Source organism: Anticarsia gemmatalis, chromosome 5 (assembly GCF_050436995.1).
Source record: "Anticarsia gemmatalis isolate Benzon Research Colony breed Stoneville strain chromosome 5, ilAntGemm2 primary, whole genome shotgun sequence".
In the NCBI taxonomy this organism is placed as follows: domain Eukaryota; kingdom Metazoa; phylum Arthropoda; class Insecta; order Lepidoptera; family Erebidae; genus Anticarsia; species Anticarsia gemmatalis.
In genome coordinates this window covers 9,276,852-9,300,876 of record NC_134749.1, presented here as the reverse complement: position 1 = coordinate 9,300,876, position 24,025 = coordinate 9,276,852, and the positions used below count along the sequence as shown (strand labels likewise).

General features: G+C 35.1%; 1 protein-coding gene across 5 annotated transcripts in view; it reads right to left on the bottom strand.

Annotated features, from left to right (window-relative positions):
- Window positions 1–5,020: 5,020 nt before the first annotated feature.
- Window positions 5,021–24,025, bottom strand: part of sfl (N-deacetylase and N-sulfotransferase sfl) — an 89,429-nt gene continuing 70,424 nt past the window's right edge. For all 5 annotated transcript variants that reach the window (XM_076114688.1, XM_076114689.1, XM_076114687.1 and 2 more), the window contains 7 exons: window positions 23,139–23,301; window positions 21,374–21,556; window positions 16,404–16,624; window positions 13,900–14,055; window positions 10,080–10,196; window positions 7,916–8,098; window positions 5,021–7,027 (listed from right to left, as the gene is read on the bottom strand). In XM_076114688.1, the coding sequence (XP_075970803.1) occupies window positions 6,805–7,027; window positions 7,916–8,098; window positions 10,080–10,196; window positions 13,900–14,055; window positions 16,404–16,624; window positions 21,374–21,556; window positions 23,139–23,301 (1,246 nt within the window). In that variant the 3' untranslated portion in view covers window positions 5,021–6,804. The remainder of the gene's footprint in view (window positions 7,028–7,915; window positions 8,099–10,079; window positions 10,197–13,899; window positions 14,056–16,403; window positions 16,625–21,373; window positions 21,557–23,138; window positions 23,302–24,025) is intronic.

The window sequence follows — 24,025 nt, the reverse complement described above, 5'->3', positions numbered from 1 at the left end:
TGTGTACTCGACCTAGTGAGAGCTTTACTTTCAGTATCTAGGTATATTACCTATCTAGTTTACTTATATATTTTGTAATACCTTCGAAACAACTACTATCACGAGCAACGCTTTCCGAGTCGATTGTTGCGGAATAATTTAGGAATTTAACGATTACTATTGTCATCGCCATGGTTCATAAATGATTTAGTTGTGTTTGGTCTATTCAGGTCACGTATACTCGCGTGAGTACATCACTTTGAGTAACAAGTTTACTACGCAATTTTAAACTTTTGAAACGAATCACAAAGGCAATTTTTAATTCCACAAATTCATCACAGTTTTTCAATTTACAATTTGTCAGTATAATTTCAACCAGTCCTTAAATTCTCAGTATTGGACAAGAGCGATGAACGTTAATCAGAAAATGTATGCTTATTTATTTTATTTACATATTTACTTACAGCGATTAATCCTATTGAAGTACGCTCACGTTCTCGGAATAAAAAGTATTATTTTACAGCCGAAAAGAACCTTTTGAACAAAGTCAGTATAGATATTTAATTTAAATTAATTTATTATTTGAAACACTTTGTACGAAATAGTAATTAGATTTGGAATATATAATGTACATTTTTGTTACCACATTGCATCGTTTCGACTTAAAATTTGAATAAGATATATTTTAGATAAATATAATAACGATGACTATATAGTAAGTTGTCACAGTGGGCCGGGTATTCATATTCAGATAGCTTATAAGTACAAAGCGTGCCTTTTGGTGCAATCTGCGAGTTGTACAACAGAAGGATGTCCAACAAACAATATCTAAGTTTGTGTCGCTTTGTCGTAATATTTGCCAAGACTCCGAAAGCTCCGGCAGAGTTTGAGCGACTTCTCGAGCTTATTACTATTTGTGTTGCCAAGATTCCGGCTCCTACATTTTCTGACGAAGGTACCCATCTAGCAAGCCGTGCCCCATTTCAATACGTTCGCTTTTTGTTCCGCCATTGTACCCCAACCCGAATGTGTTATTTCGACGAAATGTACTACTAAAGACTGAAATTAATAATGGCAGTGCGAAATTTACATAAGAATTAACAGGGCGTAACGTGCTGCGAAACTAAGTAATGGCCGTAATCTTCTCGCCATATAAAACCGCTGGCGAAAGCTCCCATTAAACACTCTCGAATATAAAAAATAACGAAATGTATGACTCGTTCCTCTCTTTATTTCGCTACGTATCGGGCTGTGGAATGAACGGCATGTGTTTACGTCACACTAAGTAAGAATAATGGGCGCACATAAATCAGTGGCATCTTCGCGTCGTTTTGAGTACTCACAAAAGATGTCAACTCGTCGCTAAGTGTGACTCCATTCGAGACAAACGGTACGAGCAACCTCAATTGTGCTGTCTTATTTAAATACGTATATTAATAACTAAACGCTGCTCCCTGGCTTAAAGATCTGTTGCAATGCTACCCCATTGAAGTTGTAGCCTTCGTAGCATTGTCTACGAATCGCCGTAGACGGTGCTACGGCAGCGTGCAATAGAAAGATTGTCGATTACGTAGCGATTACAGCGAGTCAACAAAAATAGAACTATATTTTAAAACTGACATATTAAAGCTATTACATAATATTCAGCTCTTTGTTTTTGTAACAACAATTTAGAAGTATATTAAACTCGTAGAGCATCTCTCTAGAAAATGGAACACTTAGTTAAGACATATTTGGTGTTTATTACATAATAAAAATATGTAACTTTAAAAAATATATAGCTAACGAGAGTGTAGTGAGTAATCGTTCAACACAGCATCGAACATTCACAACACGACATTACAGGTTGAACGGCCGTTTGTACGTACATCGGCGGTACAGATACGACACCGTAGTGTGTGAGTATTATCTGGCGTACGATCTACATACACAGTCGGTGTTCACGGTGATTACCACATAAAGTTTTGAAGCGTCGATCCGGTTAACCGGCGGTGACACCTATCAAATCAATGTCAGTGTAGTTCAGTAAACGCGACCCGACTGTAATCGAACTCTATCGCCGATTCAATTTTTGGGAACACATTCTCGATGATCTGTTTGTAGTCTATACCTATATGAGTATCGATTTATCGTTTCACAATGTTGTTTACAGAAGTGCTTCGGGTCAGAAAAAGGTATGTGATTAGAAGCTTGTCAAAACCTTTTAATATCATAATCCTCTATGATAAAACCTCTATAACAAACCAGATCCCATTGTACTACGCATTATTGAAATAATGACGCCTACTTGGCAAGATTCTCTGTCTGAACTTATCACCCACTTAAGTATAATAAATCTGACATAATTTTATTGATATAGGCGTAACTGTGGGCGATAAGTAAATACCTACTACCAGACGTAGAAATGATATCACATGCGCATATTAACTATTGAAGATATAATTATCATTTACCTACTAGGGTCTCTGACATAGCCTACAAATATGTAAGAGCAGCTTAAAACTATTAAATATCTATAAAAGTATAGTAATCTCAACTTAAATACACTGTAGTACTATATAATAACTAATACGATCAATATCTCATAGAAGTTACGTTATTAAGCATCGCGAACGCCAGCGAACATCGACAGCGACGTTGCAAGACGTTAGCATAATAACATTTTAACGTGTCAATTTATAGTTAGTTTGATGAAGCAAGCATCAGGCGGCCGACCCTTAATCGCAGATAAATGAATTATGTAGGCAGCCGTCATCCATCACTGTCGGTAATTTTAAGATAAAAGCCATAATGCGAGCAGGTTGCTTCTTCCGAAAACTCTCTACAGAATGACTTTGAAATCATTTGGCAGTGGTTTAACCAAGTGTTTACTAGATATTAGGTCGGGGAAAAAGTCTTTTCGCATTATAGTATGTATGAGCTTGTAATAATATCATTCTCTTTGGCTTCAAGAATCACAAATGAGTACACGGATCACTAGGTTTTCTTTCAGTGAGCTCGTGAGGTACCCAAATATCGAGCTCTTTTGTGTAGAGAAAAGATTTTATTACAAGTTCATACATACTATAATGCGAAAAGACTTTTTCCCCGACCTAATATTATGAATTAAAATTAGCTGCTTTATAGTAACGTTCGTAGTTAAAGCTGTAAAAATGGTCTTTAATTTTTCCATGCAGTCAGACTCGAAAGTTATGGGTAGTATTAATATAAATGTATTTTTTTATTCGTTCTATAACTGGTTAAGCTTAATTAACCCAGGTACTAAAATATTCCATTGCTTTAAAAACGTTAGTGGCATTTACAGGTGCGTGATGTCGATACATAAATAAGAACCGAATTAAGTACTCACATGTAACAGGGTGCATATGTAGTGTTAGTTCAAAAGGAAGCCAATTAATTAAAATGTTTCCTGCAGAGCTAAGGTACCGATATCGCGGCTCTTGGCGTATATAGCTACGCGTATATGCATGTATCGAATCGAAACTCCAATGCTAGTTTCAAACTAGGGCGGGATACGTAGTTTCTTGCTAATGTAGGTACGTTCACTTATAGGCGTAATAAGCGTTTCCCAAACTTTCCCTGCCTCTATCGGGTCGAATATAAAGCTACTGAAAAATACGAAACTTATACTGCATTCAGTTTTTATTCGCAATATTAAGTAGAATGAGTTTTATTTGCTCGATTTTGCTAGTGTTAGGTTTTCATATTGTATGAAACATGATTCTATAAGATTTAATAAATGATTTCATACTAATAAACGCAATTGATTGATAAGCAAATAGTGATAACGTACAACTTGTTTCTAGTTAACAAATAATGAATACCGAAAACGATACAAAATAATTTTAGCTATTCCGTGCTGTGATCGAACGAATTGCAACTTGCCAATAGTCAGGAGACCGCATAAACCGAAAGCCATACGTTATTGTGCGGTTTATTATTATGCTTTCCAATTATTAATTCTTTACAAACTTAATTAAATAAGCGCTTACATACCAAGCGCTAGCTCAGTTAATAAACTTACCAGGGAAACTAATTACCCACTAAATTGTGAGGAAAAAACGCCTGAAATATTTTTCTTTAAGTGACAATGGTAATATTTCCTTTCGTTTGACGTTATCGCTGCCGATTCGATGAAATTTGTCACGCCATCCGTGTCACGAATGATATTCTTTAATCTACAATAATTCGGCTACGACCTTATGATCATCTCTTGTTACCAATTTCCATTTGATTGAGTTACATTCCATTTTATTTTGGAGACGCTGGTATAACTGAAAACCTTACAATCAATTATCATGAAGGAGGCATTTTGGGTTTGGAATATCGCAATAGTGGCGTCATTTTTAATAGAATATTTTATGCAAAAGGTGTCCTAATAACGACTTATAATGGTTAATTATATTCAAAAGGATAATTTTAATGTTTAATGTTGACCATAGTGGCATAGTAGATAAAATTTGCGAACACAACAACATCAGTCCACTATGTTGTATTTAATTTACTTTACAGAACTACCAAAAACACTACACAGTATCGTGTAGAACTAAGTGCAAACATCAAGTCTTGACGTATAATGGCTGTTAGTGTAGGATTAAACATACAATGCACGTTATTTTCAAACCACTTCATTGTTTCTATTCAGCTCTCGATCCCATAACAAAGAGCGGCTAATGTGTTTCATTGTTTAAACATGCACATACTGATGCCACGACGCCCCGCAACTTATGGCCGAGCATATTTTCCACAACGTACTGTATCGACTATCGAACAATACGCTCTGCAATGGGTAATACATTTTTCAAAGCGCCCGGGGCGGTTACGTTGTATCTCCTTAGAATTGCACTCGTTCCAGTTACATGTTAGTGCAAATATACGGAAGGATATTTAAGAGATCCAATATATCTAAACGTCTCCGTTTAACGGTGTGGGCGGTGCACATCCCAAGCCGTTATCTAACCATTTATACCACCCATTACACTCCTAATAATTTAAATTAAGCTATGTTAGGGTCTTTGATATCGTAAGTCAAACACACGTGTAAGGTTTAAATCATTTAATAAAATAAGTGATGTATTAATTTCTTATAAAGAACACATTTTAAGAGCAGTCATTGGCTGTAATCGTCAGAGACGATTATCTACGTAAAGTAATATCGTGATGAAAAATGAATACGGGCGTCGTAATTAATAGAACAATGAAACAACTTAAAGTTATCGCAAGTAAAACATAACAGGGGTCTGGAGAACTACACGATACGTGTTCTCCTCACATTGAGTGATGTAAACGATACGCGTCTACACATGTTCACATATTGCAACACTGTAACAAGTTTCATAGCTCGCTCTAAACATTGTAAGGCCGTTTTCTACGTAACACTCTTCACAATAATATCAAGAACATCAGAAGTTTCAATATAAATTTTAATATCAAGCTTTCGAAAACATTAAATAAAAAAGATAATAATGTATGTACCATAAAAATATTAACATTTAACGCTATATTCAAATATCGATTTCGTTATATTTATTCTTCTGTACTCTTCTATGTATTTCTCATGATAAAAGAATTTTTACAAGTTTTAAGTACCATCTATTACAACAAAGAGTAAGAAATGTTCTATAGTGATTCAGTTTTACAAAAACATTCATCGTCCTTGCCGAGTCCTCTCGCCAATAAATTTATACATATCAAAATATATACCAAATACATTTATGTTTCATTCATTGGGTCTTCATTGATATCATTTATTTAAAATATAATGCGACATCTTCAATATGTATATTAAAAATTCTTATTGCTAATTCGGTAACTGAAAGTATAATGGATGCATTCTGTGTGTACTTATAATATGTAACAAATAGTTTGCACAAACAAACTGTATGTTAAAATTAACGTGATGCTGCCGCTTTAAACAATAGACTAGTGTTTTGTTACATTTCAAATCCATTGACAATAAAAAAATATAAAATAAAAAAAAATTGTAAAATATTTCCAGTGCCACTTGTTCCACTTCATATTTATGGCACAGAAAGACAAGGAGACTGTTAACATAACTTTAGACTTATACTATATGAAACGTACAAAATTAACTACACATTTACAAACTGTATCAGGTACGTACATTGTAATTAAACGAAAATAATATAATAACGTGTAGCGATGATCGGTTACAGCGTGGAATGAAATATATGCAACTTTTAGTATAATAACACAATATCATTAGTAAGTATACCTAATTACAAAGCGTTTTAGTTAATTTAGCAAAATAATCATGTGATAACAACATATCCGCGCCTAAAAGCAAATGAGACAGAATAAAATATGAACTAAACGTAGAATGAGATGTTGACGAATGCAACTATTAACAAATAGCACCTAGACCGACACTCGACACACTCGCGTCGGACACACTGTCCATACAAATATGGCTAAGAAACAACAACGTCAGGCAAGCAAAATTGAATCGTAACCGTTTCACTGGGAACACAAGTCGTTCACTACACCCTACGTAGAGTAAAAATTAAACTAAAACAATAATATCATTCTTCATCTCGTTTAAACAGATCAAGAACTTTAAGTCGTTTAATATCACTCTTTAAAACATTATATTACAAGAATCGATAGACAAAGATATTTGTTCAACAAGAATACTCTCACATTGAAACACTTGGAAAGAACAACATTGCGTACAGCGCCCACAGTTTGTAACTCGTGGGCCGTCGTATCGCCGCCCCTTGGACTTGGTCAAGGGACGGTGATGACACAGACTTTGATGAGTCCGTGCGACTTCTTTCGTTCCAACCTTACAGGTTGAAAGATATGCTATCCGTTGGACGAGAGTTCGTCCTTGAGCCACTGCGGGACGGGGCGGCCTATCCGCACCAGCAGTTTGGACAGCGCCGTGTTGTGAGGCGTGTAGTAACGCTTCAGAAACTTCGCGGATCGCTCCTCCATCGGCGGGTATATTCGACCCTTCGATTTACCCAGACATTTCGTCCTGTCATTCCCTACAGCTTGACAGAAAAATCCCTTTTTAGGGTCGTACCTGTAACAAACGTATGAAGTCAAGTATTTGTAAGCTTCGACTATCTATTTATACATAACAATACGCCTTTATTCCCTTCACGTTCAATGTAAATAAGATTATTATTTACAGGGCAGTAGGTAAACGATTCATCGTCTACATTATTTACCTCTATTCCTCGTCTTACATTCCCTTTCTTGAGCTCATGTCTATTATTCCTTGAGTCTTTCAATAATTTCATCATCCATTTTGTTCGAAACGTCCGAACCAACAGAGCGTGCTTTCTCTGTTATTGTGAATCCACCTAGTTACCTAAATATATTATTCAGTACGTCTATTATGTCGATACGAAGAATAGAAAGACCCTTCAGCGTCGTGATTCAAAGTAACCAGTTTCATTAAGCCGAGTGAAATGTAATGTCAAGTGGGAGTCGTACGTACACGTGTTTATAAAGTCTGAATGGAGATTGTAGTCCGGTGGCAGAGAACCTAGAAGCTATTTTCCTGAGGAAGGCTTAGAATTGCAACAAGCTGCTTTATGTAGATAGGGCATTATGCAGCGATATTAGTCGCAGCGAGTTGCTTCTCAGAAGTTGTGTGCCTAGAGTTTAAGAGGCCATTGTAGCTAAGTTATCGGCAATTGTAGAGGTTGCTGTGCTGTCTGGGCGAGCACTAACACTTTACAAGGTGCGCTTCAAATTTTATATCTCCATACGTTGGTTTTGTTTTCCTACATTCTTGTAAGACGACGCGCGTTAAAAACAATCATATTGAATCGTTTGGGTTTAGCGACATACATTACGTAGTTTTCATACGTGCCTTAGCATATGAATTGCTATCAAAAATGGTCAATTTTTTTTAAAAGGGGCATTAAAACTTCGTTATGAACTTAAGTTATTATGGACTTACTTGAGCAGTTTGTTATAGTCGATGTGCGGCGATATCTTGAGGAACTTCTGCAGGGTGTTCATGACGGCAGCAGGCTCGGAGCGCAGCAGCGAGCCGTCGATGATGTGCAGCTGATGGCTGCTGTACTCCGCCAGCCACCGCTCCAGGTAGTGGCTGTACTTGCCTGGGTTTAGGCAACGGTTCCTACAGAAATATACACATATGAGACTACTAATAAACCTTTTTTTTTACATTTCTCGCAGATACTGATTTTTAAAACGGTAGAAGTTGGCCTTATGTATAATCTAATTTTAGCTAAGAAAATACTAAAGCCCACTTTCGTTATCAATTCACAAAATTATCAACGACTACGATATCAAAGTGCTTCAACAAAGACAGCTTAAAACACTAAGCCAGAATAATTCGTAAAGTTCCACTGATAAATGGTTGCAAAACATAATACAGCTCTCAACCGAAAACCATTAAATACAACAAAGGAAAATATTAAAGCTGAAAGTGCAAAATTCACACAATATCAATTAATAAATCCCTCGTGAGTACATTAGCTTGCGGAGGAAATGCGCGTGATGGTTGATAATAAATTCACGACGCCTGTCAGGTACACAATAATCTTTTAGGCGCACCTACTTAAATATAACTGGCTTACTTTAATGTTAAATGGATTTCGTATGTTTGAACACGTACTGTTGTGAGAACAATATGAAGCTTGATAACGCTATGTAAATGTACTAGTGCTGTTTTGAAAGTCAAAGACGGCGGGCTATTAATTGCTCGCCTAACAGAGTTTGGTCTAAGCGTGTTGATTATGTGCTTGAAAATGAAGTGAAATTATTTGCTATATTTAGTCTAACGTTTTGCATTTTAAAATATACGTAGGCAAGATACTTAACATCTGATTTGACTATGTTTCATTATGGAAAACTGGTAATACTTAGACATACATATATTGTGTTAAAAATACATTTTGTTATAAATCTAAAATTTCATTACACTGAATATGCTGACCGTTCCAGGAATTAAATCACGTATAATTTCTATGGCTATTGTAATACTCGTTACTATGAAATATGAATGTATGTGTATGGCTGCCTTCCCGTAATACCCTTGATGGATTACATACACAGCTTGTGCGTACCCACATCCTTTGATAGCAAACGAGTAAAGGACTATGGTTTAATTTCTAAGACGTCGTAGCTATACATTATACTCATAGAACCAGTCTTATATCGAATATAAATAAGTAACTAAACTGTTATTGTTGCTATCCAGAATTTCTGCGAACCAAAAATGTTACTTTTTTCCATTACACTTTCCTGTTGGTATTTTTTTGTAAGTACTGTAAACACTTTAGCGATTCCGCCTTACTCCTTCTAATAAAATAATTAATTATTCAGCTACCAATAAATTGAAAGCTTATCCTGTTTGACCAAAACACAATAGAAATCAATCGTAATCTGAGTGTACACTTTACTACTCCAAGTTGGGCTGTTAACTGAATCTAAATCGTTTTCATGCCTATTGGTCCTTCAAGCGGGATTAAGTCAATAAGTCCCCCAGTTCATTTGTGCCATAATAGCGCGAACTCAAGGAACCCGCCGATATAAAGGAGTGGAAGGGGAAAGAAATAATAGTACAGTGAAGGCATTACATTCGTTATTAATGTACAGACGCGGGGGTTCGCGCAGAAAAATTGTGATCCAATATGAGAGGGTCGGGAGTCGGACGTAAAATATATGCCATTTCCTCTACTCCAAAAACAAAAAGATTATATTAGAATGGGTACCGTCGTTCAGACGAATGGCTAGGTAGAAAGAGTTTTATGGTCGAATCAAATAAAAATAGCTTTTTAGAAATTTCGTTAAATATTCTGTCTGTAATGAAAACCACTTTATTACAACCTCTAGTGCTAACCTAAACATTGCTTTTAAAAATTAAGCCAGAATGCCAAATAAATAATGTATTGTCCATTTTTACATATTCTTCAATTGGTTTTAAGGATGTACAATGTACATGAAGTACAATTTTCAAACTGTAATATACACACAAACCGAGGGAAATATAACACATACAAATACGTAGTTTGAAATAAATTCAAAATAAAAATTTCCCTCAAAAATGCAGAGAGAAAAATATGTTAAAAAGTAAAAAGTAACAAAATGCTTACCTGAGATCCCTGAGGGGTTTCGGCGCGGAGTCATTCGCCGTGATGACTGTGTGGAACGTGTAGTTGTTCGCGACCGCGTCGCCGTGCGACCGAATGTGCTGGTACCACGAGTACGCCCTGACAATAACAACGAATATATTTATTTTACTCCTACATATATTAAGTTCGTTATATTGTAATTGTTTTTTCAGGCTATTTGAAAATATGGTCAGAATGTTACATTATAATAACAAAGTTTTTGCACTGTTACTTTAAGTGGTTTATTAGTCAGCCAACACGGAAGCCTTAACAGCTGTCCAGCCATCATACAAGTGCAATTGCTTAATACATTTAAATTTCCAATAGCCATTTACGTATTAGCTGCTTCTCTGAATTGTATAGACAGTCTATAGATACCTATGTATTAAAAGAGCTAGCTAGAAAGATGACCCTCAAGAATCAATCATTTTGTCTCTTCACATAACGTCCGCTCCTGTGCCGTTAGTTCCGAATATCATTAAATATACAGGGACTGTGGTCGCAATGTGGTCAGTTATTAGACGACTATGGACATTTTACCTACGTACATACGTTCATAAACGTTACGAGTACTGCTATGTACAATTTATACTCTAGAAATTCAAGTGAGGCTCGAAATACGAATTCTTTGACACGTGTCCACTAATGACCCATCCATCTATTTAATTATAAAGTTACAAAGGCTATTTTATAACGGGTCTAGTTTAAGGTTCAAATTTATTTTAAGTAGAGGATGATAAGGGTCTGGGCACTAAATAATACAGCAAGCTTTTGATAAAGTAACCTTTGGTATAATGATTCTTAAGCGGTCTTAAATGTCAAGAACTGGATTATTTATAATAATAGAGAATGTAGATATAATAATCTTAAAAGATCTTTGTTCTTGGAAAAACACGCATTTTTATGTCAATCAGAGGTGACCCAACAGGCTGATAATACAATTGATTACTATCTTCGTGAATAATATTTCCATTAAAAGAACGTGATCCGAATGTGAAGTTACAAAATTGATTAAATATCGATATTTAATTAGTACATTTTATTGAGAACTGAAATCTTGAGAAATGAAAATACAAAGCTACCTTTGTACAGGCTCATGATATAAATTCAGTGCGAATAAAAATATTTCATTTTGTAGGTTCTGCAACAATGTTTCCAATGTTATAATAAATAGCACAGAAATATCCATTTTTGTACCAATCTATCCTAGTTAAAATGGCTTAATAAAAATTAGAACTAAAAAAACTGTCGAGGTCGCAACATTAATTTTGATCAATCTAAAATATGGAGTCCTAAAAACGTGTACAAAATTATTACGTACAACGACACGTAAAAGTTAATATTACAGTAGTTTAATACTGCTTCATCATTGGAGTCACGAATACGCTCTGTTTGTCAATAACATTCATATTTTAATGTTCCATATTCTGAGCACGCGTGTATTTCCATCATAGTGGCTTTTAAAATATTTTGTAAATTTCCACCTGAAGCTTGATGAAAATTGTGTTCCAGGAAGTTAATAAAGGCGCAGTAGAACGCTACAAATATTACGAGTACGTAAATGAAATACTGACATAATGTGTTCTTTGACATTCGCCCGGGAGTTAAATAATAATTGTACAGGGAGCAGTGCAACGACGTCGTAATTGATAGTATTCGCGGTGACCATTGTATTAAATTAGAGTTCTGTAAATATTCACGAACGGCCGCGTACGTTTCATGTTTCTGTGAGCTTCTAGTAGCACTGCGTTGAAACCAGTGTTACCTTGTTTGAAATTGAAATATTTCTCCGAACTAGCCCATACTTACTCCACTGTTTACTCAGTTACTACAATGTGGTAACTAACAGATTTAATAAATTCTATAATATGGTTTTCTTAAAACAATACTTATAAGGCTCAACAGATACTATTTTTTATTTCGTATCGCTAGTAATATACTTTTTGTCAATGTTGTCCAAGATATCCGGAGGCCCTTGACTTGGCATAACGATTGCTGTCACGTAAACGACAGCTGGGGTCGACTTTTTACTTGTCTTACTAAGAGCGAGAATGTTTGGCTCAAGTATCAGAAGGCCGCTCGTTCATAAAAGGCCTGCGCCAAAAATTGCTTAATCTTGCTGACGTCGTTTACCGTTCGCTAAGTGCAACTGACTGTGAGTGTTTTATATTACTACACTACCTTTAAAAATAACGACTGTTTAGCTTATCAAAAACAGTCAAAACAAATGTCCTTTGTTTTGTTGAAAGTTACATCTCTTATATCTTCAAAATATTCTGTACTAAAAAAGGCGTGGCATAAACGCATTTATGAGAATGTTAATCCATTTACGACACAAAGAAGTCACAAATAGCTCTGTATTCAAGTGTAACAAATTAAACCAAACACATTCATCAAGTGACGTGCTTCAATACCAACACTTTTATATAGGCCAACGACTAGATTAATTAATTAAAGCACTCAACTCGCCACTTAAGTCGAGTAAACCATTTGAATATTCTTGATAAGTTTACACAATACAACAATACGAACGAATAAAAATAGAGTTATCAGGGGAAAATGTACAAATGGATTTTGTGGGAAAGTTCCGCGGTAATAATTCAGTGTTTGATTTGCATATAAATGATGGACGAGGCCCGTCGGCGCGCTGACATAATATTTTCTTTATCTTATAATTGCGATTAGGGCTGCAAGATTGATGGATAATATCTACTAGCTTTTAGTCACGAGCCTAATATAAATTTATGTGAAAGTTACGTTTACATTAATTTACAAGTACCTACATATTATATTCTTTGTAGGCTACATAAAAGTTGTTTTTTGATACGATTTTATACAACATATACAGAAATTGAACGAAAATTTGATCCAAGTAGTAAAATTATAGTGTTTTCATGATCATATATTCATAATCAACATAAAAGTCGAATAAAACAAATATTAAAAGTACAAGAAAAGTCATTATAACGTCTATTAGTGAGTACGTGTTCACAAATTGTTCAGATAACAAAGTTAAGATCTTGCTGTACTCGATAAAAGCTCTACGAATACTCAATTAGAATTTTATTGCTCGCACTTTATCTAGACGACGCTGATAGAAATAAAGAAAGATGGTGAAAGTACTAAAAAATAATTACGAAAATTAGTATATTTCTTGTTGATTTATGATAGCAATCTTTGACTGTTAATGCGTTATTACGATATTATAAGCTATAAAAGCGCTGTAATGGACTTTAAGAAGCGCTTCTTGGTATTTATGACGTAAAATTTATTTTACGCCTAAGTGTACTTTCACGATCATTTTCTGTTAAATGAGCAGCACAACGTTAACTAGTAATTAGACTAGCTAATGCTTTTTGCGCGCTCAGCTCTATAATTCATATTACTATCACTTCCCACGGGGCTCGTAAGGGAACTGCGCGAAAATGTATAAGCGCGGAAGTATCTAAGCGAATTAAAATCATAAATCCTCGTGATTAGCTAGCAGATTGTTCACGTGACTCAGGCTATTATGAGCTGAACTATATTCGTGGATTTATAAATAACAAATTCTGTTTATGTAACAACAACCCTGGGAACTGGAAATATGTTCGGAATTAAAGAAAAAGTAAGATACTTATTTTTATCATAGTCGATAATATTAATAATAATCTGCGATTGATTATACTTGAAAGGAGAATTTGTGACAAATCCGAAAAATAATATATCACACACAGTATTCATGTATCAACTATAAAATTCTTAACTATTTCCACGATAACATTATATACTGAAAAGTGCTATAAATAAAAATGTATCTTACCTTTTTGAGGGTGAAATAAGTATGGCAATGATTTTGGCGTTGGGTACGAGTGCATGTGCTCTCCTCGGCACTAGGTCGCCGTCGAAGTACGTAGCGGACTTCTCAAACGTAATCTGAGTTGTGTTGCCCAGGTTTGGAGGGAAGAAGTTCAGGTACCTGGTGGACAAAATGCACGTGTTGAAAAAAAAAATGTATTGTGTAAGGGAGAAGTCTAGAAACTGAGTGTGTGGGTTTTCCTCTATGAGTGGATATCGTTTAGATAGTTTACCATATGAAGCATCCACCGAAATGTGTTATAATATACCATTATTAATGCATCCAAAACGAAAACCTTCACACATGTCTTTCGCAGTTTGTTGAACGTAAAGACTTTCACGTAAAAGTTTTAGATAAAACCCAGATGCTAATCAGCCGTCTGTTTGCATCGTATTGACACTCAATATGTCAGGAATGTAGGCTATGAATAGATTAGTCTCAACTCGGAGGATATAAAGTACGTCCGTTAACAAACCACGTGCAGCTAACAAGGTTACCTACGTGCGTTGTATCGCTGAGGTCTAGTATCCAACACTTTGTGTACATTTGCAACACATGAGTTTTCTTAAACTCCCTACTTATGCATGATCTCGGGAAAGCATGCGAATCAAAATGTAGATACAGTTGATTTACTAAGCACGTGTCAGAATCGTACGTGATAAATGCTGTCTGTGAATATTTATGACTTTAGAACTACCTTTTAAGTTATAAAAACAAAGTGGGTCTTAAGCGCAATTGAAAATTAAAGACCCGTTACATTATAATATTATGCAAGTCGCGAGAGTTAAAATCGTTAAAGTGTATAATGTATCAAATAGTTATTCCAGTCTTAATGTAGCAACAAGGGCTTACTCGAGACAAAACACAATTGTACGTTTTAATTCCATGAAACTGCATTGCTAAAAGACTTTTAAGTACAAGTGTACGAAACTTTAAAACATGACAAAGAGTGTACATTAACATTCATCAAAAACCCTGCCATTATATTCACATTAAATGCATTCGCTGGAAGCATTAAAGCAGTCTGTGGACGATTTTTTCCGAGTCCGAGTGTTGAACGTTCAAATTCATCTTCACGGAAGTTATCCCGACGCTCGCTCCGCGGAGCACTGGCATGTTTCAAAGCTCTGAAACTCCCCACTACTAATACTTAATAATATTAGATTACGCATGAGTTATTCAGTTATTTTTCACAAAGCTTTGTGCGATGAGAGAATTTAATGCTTTGAAAGATTAACTGCAAGAGTTGTTTTAATAGCTCTGTTTCTGTAACGGTTTTAACATTTAAAATTCATTTTTGTAGAAGGACTTGGCAAATCCTAAAAAAATACAAGGGCTCCGTAATAAGCGCATAAAATAACATAGTAGGGTACGCCGTAGGATTAAAAAGGTAAATGTTTAATCAATTTGAAGGAGAACACTTCCCTTATTACATCTTGAACGCAATCCTGTCGAGAGAGGGACTTTATCTTGAGAGGTTAAAAATCACAGAATAAAACGGTACAATAACATTGTCGTAACACCGATTGGATCAAGAGCAGAGCCCCTATATTTACAGTCGTACGCCGTTGCAGTCAGTTTACTGCCTTCTGCTGTTCGATCTCGATTACAGCCTTCAAAGGCATAAACTTCTCTTTACCACTACACCGCAACAAAGTTTCTTCTGGTTCAGAAATGTAAACTGCAAATGTGTTAATAAAACGCCACATAACATACTTGAATTTTATTAAAAGTTTAATAGCTATTGATCTTGCGAATAGTGCACGGATAGTAGTGCGGACTCGTATGAAGCGTAATTGGCACTACAGCGGGAATTCTTCGTAGAATATAACGAAACTTTTCATATCGACGCCGGCGTAATAAATTTCTTAAAAACAGTTGAGGTTATAGACGATTATACGTGAGGATAATTAATAGTTAGTCCTCATTTCTACAGAACAGCGTGTTGTTAGAATATTAACTTAAATGTAGCTCATATAATGCTTTAATTTAAGCATAGCACGGCTGTTATACTAATGAGATGTTACGCGTCACGCCACTTTTGAAGCATACGTGGGCTCAGTAACATCTACGGCATACTTAAACACGTATGTAATATAATACATTTTGGTGAAATAACCCACGTAAAAAGAATAAAGTAAATAGAATAATTAACCCGCCACCATAGATACATATCTTGGCTTTTAAATATATTTTTTTCCGGGAAGCCACCGTATTTTGGACATGCAAATAGAAGGAAGAGTGAAATTCGTCGAGGGTAATTTGTTTTACTTTACGATGATATAGTATTATGTGACTTATGTACTCTTTAAATTAAATTGTTTACGAAAAAACCGTTTTAAGTTTAGTTTTTTATATTACCTTACATCAGACATGTAGGAAAATAAATATGCACGCATAACAGTTCACCAGTTATGCAATAAACTTATACTGTACTTAAACTATAATCCTGATAAAATGTAACTTACCAATCAAGTCCTTTCAAGTAGTTATTATTATTGAAGAACTGGAGCTCTTCGTAAGTGGTTGGGCTCGGCAGGTTGGGCACTAGTGCGGGGTGCATCGCCAAGAACGTATAGAGGGCAGTACTGCCCGTCTTCTGCGGCCCAATGACCAGCACTCGAGGAAGTGTCCCACACCATTTACTCTTTGACCAGATGCGCCGGTGACGAATGTCGTCGCATGGATTCTACGACAATTAAAAACATTAGATGTGTAGAACCTTTCATTTCTATCTATAGTGAAGTTTCAGTACATTACATTTTATGACAGTGCTTACTATACACGTCACGACACGTCTATAAAATAACAATTGCAAATTATACAAGTCAAGCACCTACTTCATGATAAAAATAACAAATAATGCTGTCTACATCAGATGCTTGTATATTTAACAAATACTGAAAGCTTCTAGGAAACTGAGTCAAGTTTTTGCCTTTTAATGTTTAGCTTCAACAAAAGAGGCACCGTGGAACAGAATTCATTTTATATACAAGAGTAAAGGTTAAAAATAAACCTTTGACGTTATTGCTTTTGAACGCGTGTGGCGCAATTTTCAATGATTCGCAAAACGTAATAGTTGTAGGTATGCGTCCAATAAACAAGTTTACGAGCACGAAATATTATGTATTTTCAATTTTCCTCTTCGTGTTTCAATGATATTTCACATATCTCGCAGGCCAATAAAACATTAAAACTCGAGGCATGCATATTGTTTCTCATAAGTTTGTGCCTTCGAAACGATATATGAGACTATTCGTATAGGATGGGTATGAATCGCGCATAAATTCTACTATTTGTGTCAAAACTAGCAAACTTTGATTAATATCTTCGTGTAACACAATAAAATTATGATTTGGAAGTTTCTTGTTAGGTAGGTAGTTATCATGTTATAGACCAACCGTCTACAGCGATATCGCAACAGTGATTTATTATTATTGTAATTGATGAATAAGTATTCAATCAATAAGTCTTGAAATAACATTAATTAGTACAATACTTTCCGATCATAGTTACTAAAATTGGGGTCCTAATAAGTTTCCTAAGAAATAAAAACGCAAGTTGAAAGAATGCATAGACGTGTTAGTAACTGGTGTGATATCGAGGCCTTTGAGCAACATCTTGAGGAGCTCGTGAAAGGTCAAACTAGGTCAAGGGCCATCAGGCCCTATTGCCTCCGATATCAACAGAAGCCAATAGTTTTAGACAAAGTGAACACTTTTGCCTTTGTAGCCCTAACCGCCGAGAACAATGTTTGTAAGTAAGTTTCAAATTGGTATGTGTATACAAATATGTATAATTGCACTAATGCAGGTTTGTAATTAAAATAGTAACTGTCAAACCGGCACACATGCTAGCTCGCTGCAGGGGAATAAATATGTGACGCGACAACCTCGTTACGAAGTTTAAATGAGTAATAACTACATTTTATATCCGAAATGTAAAATAGTTTGATGAAGTCATTAAATATAAATATGTTATGTTGCCTGATTTAAATTTTTGTTCACTCCGTAATTAATTACTAACTAAAGCGAAACGTGATATTTCGTGAATAAATTATCCAACAAAATAATTTACCCCTTTAATTTAATATTTAAAGGCAACATATTAAAATGAAAACGGATGCTTTACATTTCCATCAATTCAATTATTGTTTGAAATGAAAATTGAGGACCGCGAAAACGTTACTTGGTACTCGGAATAACAAAGAAGATAGACAATTTATGATGGATATTTTCCAACTTTACGGTCCGAATGTACTGACGCGGAAATGGGGAGAGCAACTGTCAAACAGTTACGAGAAAGTTAATTGATTCGAATACAATAGCTACTCAGTCGCCGGCTCTAGAGCGTAACAGTCTATTTTATTTGCGTCAAAGGACTTTCATCGAAGTTTGTTAAATAGAATCACTGATTAATAGATTCAGAAGACTCCAACTGTCAAAGCAATGGAAGGATTCAACTTTGCGTGCACTCGGGTGGAACACCCGTGCTAAGGAAAATCGAGTCCCTTTGTTTTACTTGCGACGCAATGTTAAAAAGGATGAATATGCCTTTGCTCCGTAATTGTGGCTAACAACCTCAACGTGTTCGCTAATTTGAAGGGTAATGTACGACGTTAACCTTCCGTAGCTCTCGTAGGTGCTTCATTCATTAAGACATAAAGCTTTGTTTCAAGTTGTTAAGAAAAACAAATTCTAACGCGGAAGAACGGAGTAAGATAATTTCATTTAACTAATTAGAAATACTACTTAAGAACGTGAAGAAGCGAGGCTTAAACATATAAAAATGACACGGTAACATTTTCCATGTACTTTTAAAAACCAGTGTTGCCGATCATATCTACGGTATAGAAACCTGAATATAATAAAAATGTTACACATACTAATCCATCCGTATACTAAATACGATACATAGATCACGATGACAAGACATTATTATACAATAGTCAGAGATACAAATATATTTCGCCACCCTTTGATCGGTATAGAGGTGGACACACGCTATACTAAAACCTGCCTTTAAATTTTCACACAAGTGGGCACAAACAACGTATAGTGTAAACAGAGCACCGCAGGACTAGCCAGTGGTATAACTAGTGGATGCGGGATCGATTGCGATACATTATTTGAGCCGCTATCTATTTCCATCGTAGATCAACGTTAATGTTTGCGTTCTCGTAACGTCATTAGGAAGGTTCAGTTTAATGTTTCACCTAATTGTATTAAAACTAACGTTTCGGTACATATTGATTTTGTAAACTGATTTAGTGTTGTGAGTGGTTTACGTAAGTCTAGCGTTTATACAAAGTCACAATTAGTCAGTTATAAACAACAAACTGTTTATTTCAACAATTATTAAATGATTCATCAAAACTAACTAATTCAACGAAACCAAAGAAAGTAAGTAGCATCAAAGGAAATAAAACATCCTTTCTCAAGTGTAAAATGAAAATCCTTTTACTTTTTTAAATTGCATTTATCTTAGCGGCCACAATTGCATGAAAGCAATGAAAGCGAAATGGAGAGGTGTGAAAAGATCCTCGTTGGTATTGCGCCCATTTTGTCGACGTCGCAGGGGACCGCAAATGTATAGTGCTTCACTGTACTGTATTATTTCCTTGCTGCCTTGTTAACACTGATTAAATGGAGCTTTGAAGGCGGAATTAAATTGTGTGGATGATTAACCTCATTTAGCTTTAAGGCCTTGGAAGGAATGACTGGATAATGTATGTCATGAGCGTAAAAATAGTTCGTTTAATCCTGTTAAAACCTGCGACAATATGATTGATGAATCATTGTTTTATGAATGTAGGTTTGTATTTGGATGAACTTTAAAACTATTGTTTAATGCCTAATAATAGTAAATTGAGTAATGGGTACATTACAATAACTAACTCAGGTCACGAAATAAAGAAACATGCGATGGAATAAACTAAAAGTTTAAAGCCACAACAGAAGTAACTCATCGTAAAGTTTAATAGGTAGGAGGAAAAATTAACGTGTCATCTTTATTCGTGCTATCAATCACGCGCTTAGGTAGAAGTGAACCATCCATACTAATATTATAAATGCGAAAGTAACTCTGTCTGTCTGTCTGTCTGCTACTCAATCACGTCTAAACTACTGAACCAATTTGCATGAAATTTGGTATGGAGATATTTTGATACCCGAGAAAGGACATAGGCTACTTTTTACTCCGGGAAAATGACGCATTTCCCGGGAAAATTCAGAAAATTCAACGAAGTCGCCAATAATCATATTATAATGACATTGAATTAACAAAATTCCGTTGTCATGGCAACCGTTTTAATGGCGGATATGCCTTAGCGCGACTTCGTTATATTAAGAGATATAAATTATTTTGAGAATATTTTTCGAGAAAAAAAAGCATATTTTGTTATTAAGAAATAATAAAAAGAAAGAAATATAATAAGAAATAATTGAGAGATTTGTATAAGTAAAAAAAAATCGTGAAATAATTGAGTAGTTTTAGAGAAAACCCCACAAACGTATCATACAACATATGCAACATTCTATATAGAGCTGTGTTAAACAACTGTCAGACATGTCATTCCTCATGATTGTTTGTTTCAAACTGACTTCACACAAGAACTATTGAAAAACTTTGATGAAATTTGGTAGACAGATCCTACTAATATTATAAATGCGAAAGTTTGTGAGTATGTATGGATGTTTGTTACTCTTTCACGCATTATACTACTCAAAAGATTAGGATGAAATTTGGTAAGTATATATGTAGATAGCTGAAGACCCAGAATAACACATAGGCTTTTTACCCCGGAGTTCCCGAAGAATCAGGATTTACACGGGAAGGGTTTCCACGCGGACGAAGTCGCGGGCGGCCTCTATCTATGCTAATCTATGCTAATATTATAAAGCTGAAGAGTTTTTTTGTTAGAACACGCTAATCTCAAGAACTACTGGTCCGATTTGAAAAATATTTCAGTGTTAGATAGCCCATTTATCGAGGAAGGTTATAGGCTATATTTCATCACGCTACGACCAATAGGAGCAGAGTACTTATAAAAATTGTAACAAAAACAGGGAAAATTTTAACCCGTTCTCTCTTATGCGACGCAAGTGAAGCTGCGCGGGTCAGCTAGTATACTATAACCAAAAAAAATGAAATATTAATATTTGTATGTAGTACTAGCTGACCCGCGCAACTTCGCTTGCGTCACTTAACAGAGAATGGGTCAAAATTTTCCCCATTTTTGTAACATTTTTTACTGGAACTTTGCTCCTATTGGTCGTAGCGTGATGATATGCCTCGATAAATGGGCTATCTAACACTGAAAGAATTTTTCAAATCGGACCAGTAGTTTCTGAGATTAGCGCGTTCAAACAAACAAACAAACAAACTCTTCAGCTTTATAATATTAGTATAGATAAAACTAATAACTTAGTATACTTACTCCCCACAATGGATTAAGTTCATCAGGCCTCAACTGGAAGTACTTGTCGGCTAGGGCGAGCGGTGGCGCCGACGCGAGCCGAACATTCGTCCAGCATCGAAGGAACTTCACCACGGACTCGAACGTGTACAACGCTAAACGATCGTTGCCGTAATTCGACATGTGTGTCATGAACACGTTGATCTGTAGGACAAAAGAAATTATTTATACTATTTAGTTCATATTTAGAAAGAAGAAATTTAGAACATAAAGAACTATTCAAGAAATTATTTGTTACTCAAGTTACTTTAAGTACCCATGGTTTTTAAGACCAAATAAGTCGAATTGGAGTTAGGTACTTTTGCGGACGAAATCATCCAGTTATTTATTCATACATACGCTAGGTTAACTTATGTTTACTAAAGTTCTGTTTACATTACGGTGATAAGAATAATCGATAATGTCTACAGCCATACAATATGAATACAATTTACATTGACAATAATATTATGATAGCAATATTTTTATTCTCAAAATAAAACACTGTAAATGTTTTCATAATCGGTCCGCAGTACTTTAAAACATACTGGATGGGTTTTGTCAACAATGGCTGATATGATGACGTCACAGAGAGTGCTTCACGCATCAAGTGTTATGAAATTTAACAGAATTCAACGTGAATTTATCAACTGCTGGTATTTATTATTTTATAACGTATTAAATAAAAGCCTTTGTGTATGTTTCGATTGACAATACACAAATGTGAAACAGAATAAATTAATATTTCACTTGTCGAAAATTTCAAGATATATTTTATGGTCATGATATCGATACCTCCTAAGTATAGTATTGTAGTCATCTTACAAATTTTGGCATTTTATTATTTATTATTCATTAAACGTACACCCATGATCTGAATGTTAGTCCATTAAAAAAATACCGAGTAATAATAACAAAAATCTAATTATTTTATACCAAAGGAAGAGTAATAATTTGACTTCAAATCCTGCTTGTAAAATTACTATGATGTCAGTTGACTTATTATACTAAGGAAGTATCGTTATTATTACCGATCACATAAACCTTGTCGTAATATAAAGAGAGTAGAAGCAAATTTAACTGTCGGAAATATCAATCGATTCTCTATCTTTCAAACGGACAAAGTCGTGGTCAGACGCTAGCAGTAAACAAACAAAAGAAAACCCGATGACGATATGTTTGTACAACCTTAATAATAGAGTAAACATGTTCCGTTTTCACTCAAAAGATTAATGATCGATGACCGCTTGGCCATTGTAAATGGAACCGGGTTTAATTGTCTACCGCGACCGTCGACCACGATGTAGGATAAAACGTACTGTATTAATGAATTGCTATAAATAGTTCTTTTTTGTTTACGATCGTCTAAGATTGTGTTTCCTTATTTATGGAGATTAACTTTTGGGATATGGATACATAGATAATATAATTAGATATAGGTGTATATTGTTTGAACTATTAGGTAAACTAACGGAAAGACCTCTGATTGATTTGTCAGCGGGCAACACGCGTTATATTTTGTTTAAGAATATTCGGCAAAACTAAGTTACTAAACCACATTTGTTATATTCCTACAGAGTATTACAGAGTCCTATCCTAATTTGAACACATGATAATAGTTTGTCGGTTTCGCGTAATTTACGGTAAAACAGTCCTTTAATATTAAAAACTGTGGTCAATAAATGAACCGTCTCATATGTCAATTTTCAATTTTATATCGTAGCATATACGTCATGTTTTCACTCACGGGGTTATTGATGACCGTTTGGAAGAGCTCGCCGCCCTGAATGGAGCGGTCGAGGCGATGGCGGCCGCCGGGGTACCGCTCCAGTAGTAGCGTGTGGGTGAACAGGCCGCATGTCTGACGGGGGAGCACCATGACGCCGCGGTGTCTGAACCCTCGCCGCAATCTGTAGAAAGAATATTATTATAATATTTCTAAAATGTGAGAATGGCTTACGATAATTTAAGTTGACTTAGGCTCTTCTTGTACTGGAAGTACAAGGATAAGGATGTACCTTTTATTTCAGCAAGTCGGATGTACGAGTAAGTGAACTTAATGCCGTTTTTCAATGAAATATAATATTAGATAATTTGTTCACGTTACACATTGCTTTATAATAATTCGGTAGAAAATTAAAACCACTAACAGTCATTGTTACGGTGAAACTGTTAAAATAGCAGGTCGAATATAACTCGTAAATACCACATTTTGTATTATATAACATTAAACACGTTTCAATGACAATTTATTAATACAATTTAATGTAGTGAAAATGTTATTATGAATAATTAATAATTTCAATATTGATGTACCTCATTAGGTCGTATTTAGACAACCGGTAATATTATAATGCATTTTCCTGTTAAAACAATACGTAATAACAAGGAAACGGGATAAAGCTATACATTATTTTGTAAACAGTTTCTTGAGTAAAGCTACACCTTAGAGCAGTGGTTCCCAACCAGTGGTCCGAGAATGATTATAAAATTCTAAATTTTCAGGATGATTCTTACACTTTATTTTTAATATACTTACATAACGGTCCCTGCTAACAAGAATAATATAAAAGTGGTCCCGGACTAAGAAAAGGTTGGGAACCCCTGCCTTAGAAGATTGTTACCACGCGAGAA